Source organism: Mytilus trossulus, chromosome 7 (genome assembly GCF_036588685.1).
Source record: "Mytilus trossulus isolate FHL-02 chromosome 7, PNRI_Mtr1.1.1.hap1, whole genome shotgun sequence".
Lineage (NCBI taxonomy): Eukaryota > Metazoa > Mollusca > Bivalvia > Mytilida > Mytilidae > Mytilus > Mytilus trossulus.
The window spans coordinates 30,266,819-30,273,365 of NC_086379.1; the positions used below are offsets into that span (position 1 = coordinate 30,266,819).

Below are 6,547 nucleotides of genomic sequence, written 5' to 3' on the forward strand. Positions count from 1 at the left end.
TCGCCTATAAGTCAAAGATACTGCTATTTTTTAAAATATCAATGCGATGTTTGTCTTATATCATAGCGATATTTTTTTAATATAAAAAAATTATAAATGCGATACTTTTCTAATATAAAATTAATACGATGACACGTCACAATGCATGTCAAAAGAACCGCAAACATAATTCACAAACTTAGTTCATGGCCGGCTTAATGTTTGAGGATCAATATCACTAAAATTTCGTATCTGTAACTAAATTAACGCTTACACGATCTTATCATTTTAAAAATGTTGCTTGACCCTATTGATATTTGAAAGTGTTAATAACCTGTTCAGTCTTGTTTTTAATCACATGGTTTAACCGACTAATTCTGTTTGAAGTGATGATGCAATGGTAGAATTTAATGCGGCTGTAAATAGACTACTAACCTATTAGATTCTAATATAGGTCCAGTATCAATGCATTTGAATTGGGACATATGGTTGGACCCCATCCCCTTATCCTAGGTTTTGAAAACGGCTGGATCTGCCCTTGAGGTCACACTGATATAGCCTATCCACATGGGTAATATCGAAACAGACAAAATTTAGATATGTCAAAGCAACAGAAATTGTCCCGTCTTAAAATGTTGAAAAATTTGCAATTTCAATAACAAATGTGGACACAAACATGATGGTAGTCTCACATGTAAAAAATCAGCTCAAAATCTAGAGGCGTATAGAAAAAGAGTCAGTATCAATGTGATTTTCAACAATTTTCGAAGCTGTTAACCCTTAATTTTGGCCAAAATTAGCGCAGAAAAACAATTTTAAATTTCATCTGCAAATCATCATAGTTAGCTCACATACAAAAAAAATCAGTCCAATATCTGAAAGCATTTAGAAAAAAAGTCTGTATAACTGAGATTTTCATCAATTTATCAAAGTCCAAAGCCCGTAGTTTCGGCAAAAATTAGCAAAGCAGAACAAAACTTAAACTTGATCTGTAACTCATCATGGTTAACTCACATAACAAAAATCAGCCCAATATATGAAGGCGTTTAAAAAAAACCTCCGTATAATGGTTTGTTACGGAATGACGGAATTTCAGAATGACGAAATTTCAGAATGACGAAATTACAGAATTTTAGAATGACGGAATTTCGAAATTACGGATTTTCGGAATTACGGAATTTCGAACAAGGGTAAAGCTATATGGCACCGACAACTTCGTTGCGGACCATACATATCGTTACTTAAAAAAAAAAACCATTCTTTCAAACAGTCCAATCCAATACAGCTCCAAATAACAATAAATATTCAAATGGTAAAATAAATATTCCAAACAAATTAAAATGTACAAATGCTGATGTCCCGAACTTTGAAGATACCAACTGAGTAGCCTCAGACTATAAGTTGAACAACTTCAGATACAACGAAAAAATGTTTATTATTAACATAGAAAAAATATTGAGAAGGAAAACAGTTCTTTTTTATATCAAAGACTTTCCCTGTTGGTAAATCTATATCACTATGAACATAATCAGCTCGCCGCCTGGACGCTCTTTTACATCGCGATGACCGTGAGGGCATTCCGTTGCTTTGTTACAACAGAGATTTGACTAACGTTTTTGACTAGTAATCGATCGAATAAATAACAATCCGTATTGCTTGTTATAAATTCATTTCTACAATGAATACTAAAAAAAATGTTTAGAAAACAAATGAATAAGATGTAAATGTCTGTTGACGTTAGAAATGTGTATATATTTTTAATATATTTATACATTTAGATCGTTCAGTGCTGTTTATTCAAATAGAAGGTATTTTTATTGACGTAATCGTTCTTGTACCATCATAACTGTCGTTACCTTTAAAGCTTTAGAAGTGCGTTTGTTCATATTGCACTTAACAAAAGATTCAGCACCCAAATGACGTTTTTAAGGACAGGACAGCTTTTATTTATAAGGGGTTTATCTGATATAAGATTTATAGATATATTAAGAAGATGGTGCATAAGTTCGAATGAGAGAACTTTCCATCAAAGTAATAGTTTGTTTTAAGTAAACCATTATAGATCAAAGTAGGACCTTAAACACGGAGCCTTGACTCTCAGCAAACACCACGCTATATAGGAACCAAAAAATTACGAGTGTTCAACCACTCAAACAGGAAAACCAACAGTCTAATTTGTATAAAAAAAGGAGATTCAAAAATGCACAGGCCAAATTTTGTCGAATCAATCTGAACGAGGACAGTATGATTGATCTTTGTCAAAAGTTAGTTTCATTGTTTTCAATAAAGAAAGTCTTCCATGCATGCGTTGCGAGCATATCTGATATATATTATTTCGGTGCGTTCATTATAAATTTGCTAAATGTTATATATATATATGTGAACAATGATTTTAATTTCAAAGCTATTTGATTACGACATTGTTTATTAAACCCCATCGGTACTGGCATTTTCAAATTTTGAAAATGGTGGATTGAACCTTGTTATATTACAGTAAAACCTGTCACGTGTATGACAGTATCATCAAATTCTGTCATATTTACAACAATGCATGAACAAAACAGACATAATAGGTAAAATTGTCAAAATATGGATACAGCAGTCAAATATTAAAACTAATTATTACTAATATCGATATTACAAAAACACAGTTATGATACATTGTATTTTAAAAGTATCGCATTGATATTTTAAAAGTATCGCATTGTTTATTTATGTATATAAGAAATACACAGCACTTCAAATTTTACACGAACATAAACTTTAGCTTCTAACTAACTTCTGAATGTATATTTAGACTCAATTGTTGTTTATCTTTGAACAATAAGTTTTAAAATTAGTATTTTCTTAATTTTTCGTTGCCGAAAACAACATTTCCCGCATGGAGTGTCTGCATATTTACTATTGATATTAGACAATACCGCTCATTGATATAAGAAAAGTTTTTATCGATACGCTTCTTCCATAGACTGATTGCATTTCTCTCGCATTTAAATTAATTGAAGCTTAAACAAATAAATGTTGCATATTCCGACAATGAACGAATTTCGTTACCGTATTTTTAATTTTCAATGACAAATATAAGCTAAGGGAGGTTGTAACATTAGCATGATTAGTGTGAACGGCAATCTACACCAATTATCCAATATTCAATACGCTTCGAATTGTTAAAAATTCATTTTACATGAAATATAATACTTAAAAAAAACATCAATTACCTTTAAAGCAATTATTACTTGGTTGGACTTGTTAATTTAGAAAAAATCACTTCAGCCTACCGGTAAATTGTAAAGCGTATCACATGTGTTAAACCGTAGCATAATAGCTTTTGCAAAAAGACTTTTCAAACCTCGATGTTTTAATACTTCGAATCTAAGCCTTTGGACTATCGCACTTTAACGTGATACACCATCGTACTTAAGCGAAATAACAACCATCGCACTTTAGCGTGAGACACCATCGTATTTAGCGTGACCATATGCATCTCACTTTAGAGTCCTACATATGTATTACATTAATAAAATTCAAAGACATGCATCTTAATAAAGCTGATTTTCATATGATACTATTAAGCTTACTTCCGTATTGCATATGTCTCGTTTTAATTTTATACTCTCTAGGAGGACGACCACGTGACTGCAACGATATTCCAGATTGGTGTCCAAATGGCGTTTATAAAGTTTATCCTAGATATACAACTGGATTTAAAGTGTATTGCGAAATGAAAATAGATGGAGGACACTGGACTGTAAGCTTTTGTTTATCTTATTAGACTGTACGTGTTGATTTTCGAACAATTGAATGAAGATGTCACTATATTATTTCATGTCTTAACGTATTCTATTTTTTTTCCTTCACTTTTTTAGTTTTCATACTTCCAAGTTGATTCATCCCTGATAGTTGATGTACTATTCAATTGAGACCGCACGACTTAAAACAAAAGTAGAAAATTAACTGAAACATTCAAACAAAATCATAATTAACTTACGGATTTTGTCATTTTAATGAATAATATGCTCTTTGAAGTTGTTTCGTTTTGTTTTGTGTATTTTTTCTCGTCATTTTTGTTACTATAGGGATGATAAAATGTGAAACAGAAAAGCAGAAAAAATTAACTTTAAATATTAACAGCATTGAATAAAAAAAAGTAAAGTAAATATGGCAAACATCAATTAACGACCACCAACAGATAACTAATGAGCTAGTTCAGGCACATAGAATGATGCCTGGTTCGACATGCATAATAAGCGCTAATTTATCGTTTAATTTAACGTTCATACTTATATAATTATTATCATCAAATTGGAGCGTTGAAAATAAATAAATCTTTAAACCACCAAAAATTTACTAAAATAAAATACAAATATTTAGAAAAATATACTGAAAAATTATTTCAGGTTTTCCAAAGGCGAGAAACCGGGTATGTTGATTTCCTTCGAGGATGGAATGATTACAAACATGGTTTTGGATATCTCAAGCATGAATTCTGGCTTGGTAATCTTTTCTTATCATTCTAAATATTGATAAAAAAAATTCTAAATTGTTATTGCGAACCCAATGATACTTTTCAATAGATTCAACTGTCAATTTAAACTTTTGGCAGTCTTGTTGTCCCATTGAACAAATGTAACAGCAATAGTTTTGAATAAAGATTGAAATGGAGTACTTATATATATGTGTAGCTCTTGAAACAATATTATTATTTTCACGCGAGTTTATTATATGCTGCTGTACGAAATTAATTTAGAAGACTCGGTGTAAAAAATCTTAACGTGAATAAATTTATTGTGTTTCTGTTGTTGCCGCGATTAAGTTTAGGTCAATACAGACAAAAGGTGTGGTAAAACTGTCTAATAACATAGATGGTAACAGCTTTAGGCCATCAACAATGTGCAAAGCCCATCTGCACAGTCAGCCTTAAAGGCCCTGAAAAGACAAATGTGAAACTATCATTGATAACTGTGCAGAGTCGGTTCATTTGGCAATCATACCACCTCTTTTTTTTTTAAACTTATGACAAAACGGACGTACTGGTTTATGTAAAACATTATGAACTGACAGCAAATATGATACACAGAAACAAGCAAAAACCACTGAATAACTGGCTGCTAGCTTGTAACTACAAAATACTGTGAAAAAGATAACTTCATTTTTATAAAACATATTATGTATTTATTCTAGACGTTTGTAAAAAATCACATTAACCTTAAGAATTTTGAAAATGAGCGTATTGTATTTTTGAGTTAAAAGACTGGAAATAAATCGAACTTAAGTGTTTCCCTAATTCTACAATACTGCAAGAAAGCAATGCTGAATATATCTCCGATATCATTTATAATTTCAAGTTTTTTTTTGTCTAACACAATCATTTGTCAAATAATTTCAAGTCTTAATATGTCTCAAAATTCTCAGTTCATGAATTTAAATATGAGGATAATTAAATAACATATAAATAAAGGCTGACTTTTTCAGGAAATATAAAGATGCATTCTCTTACATCACATGGACAGTACGAAATGAGAATAGACTTAACAGACTTTGAGGGAAACCATGCTTTTGCAAAATATAAACATTTCAAAATAGGTGCTGAAAGTACAAAGTTCAAACTGACAGCAAATGGATACTACGGCACTGCAGGTAATTTCTTTATATTTAAAATTGAATTGAGTGGTTTATTATAAATTTGATCAAATCACTATTCGTTAACCATGAAGAAACGACTGTCAAAAAAAAAGTTTACGGATATTTGCCGATAATCGGACCTGTGGCACAGAACTTTATTATGCTTTACCACTAAAAAAAAGAGATATTTTACATATGAATATAGTTTTGAGAAGTTAAATATTTGATGATCAAACGAATACAAAATAGATTTGTTTGTAATGTTTGTTGGTTAATTTAACAATCTGCCTTATTTTCCTCTGCAATACGTGTTATCTATGTAATGAAAAACCTCTCGCTAGAACATAGATGCTTAATTTTCGTTTATATCAAACAAATAGAGATATCATGCACATGTATGTTTTGATTGGTTTTTAAATAATCAATTTATAGGTAACAGTTTGGAACACCATAATGGCTACAGTTTTTCTACCAGAGACCAAGATAACGATAATGCTCCGAGTGGAAATTGTTCGACTTGGTTCCCTGGCGGATGGTGGTATAACAGATGCGTGACGGCTAATCTGAATGGCGTTTACTTCATTAGAACACCAATATTGGAACACCGCGGTGTTTATTGGCGAACTTGGAAAGGAATAAACTACTCACTGAAAAACTCGGTGATGATGCTGCGAAGACTATGATGAACTGCATTCAATTTTGATTAAAGTATTTAGAATGAGAAGTGTTCTATAGTTATTTAGTTACAATTCAAGTAACTGTTATGTTGCTAAAGAGCACCATAACATTGCGTTACCGAATATTTCGTAGAATGACTCTTGTCATTTATGATTTTTGATACTTAGAAGCCGGTAAAAAAAAAAATAGATACCTACCACACTCCATGGAAAATTTTAAACGAAAGGTCAAAAGCAAAAAACGTTGAAAGAAAATAACTGTCATATCC

At 31.2% G+C, this 6,547-nt stretch overlaps 1 protein-coding gene across 1 annotated transcript; it reads left to right on the plus strand.

The window, feature by feature from the left end:
• The first annotated feature begins 546 nt into the window (after positions 1-546).
• On the plus strand, positions 547-6,319 carry LOC134726340 (fibrinogen C domain-containing protein 1-like). Its single transcript, XM_063590740.1, has 5 exons — positions 547-550; positions 3,600-3,727; positions 4,377-4,473; positions 5,452-5,616; positions 6,034-6,319. Exons 1-5 carry the CDS (start codon positions 547-549, stop codon positions 6,282-6,284), a joined length of 645 nt encoding a protein of 214 aa, XP_063446810.1. The 3' UTR covers positions 6,285-6,319.
• Positions 6,320-6,547: the final 228 nt, after the last annotated feature.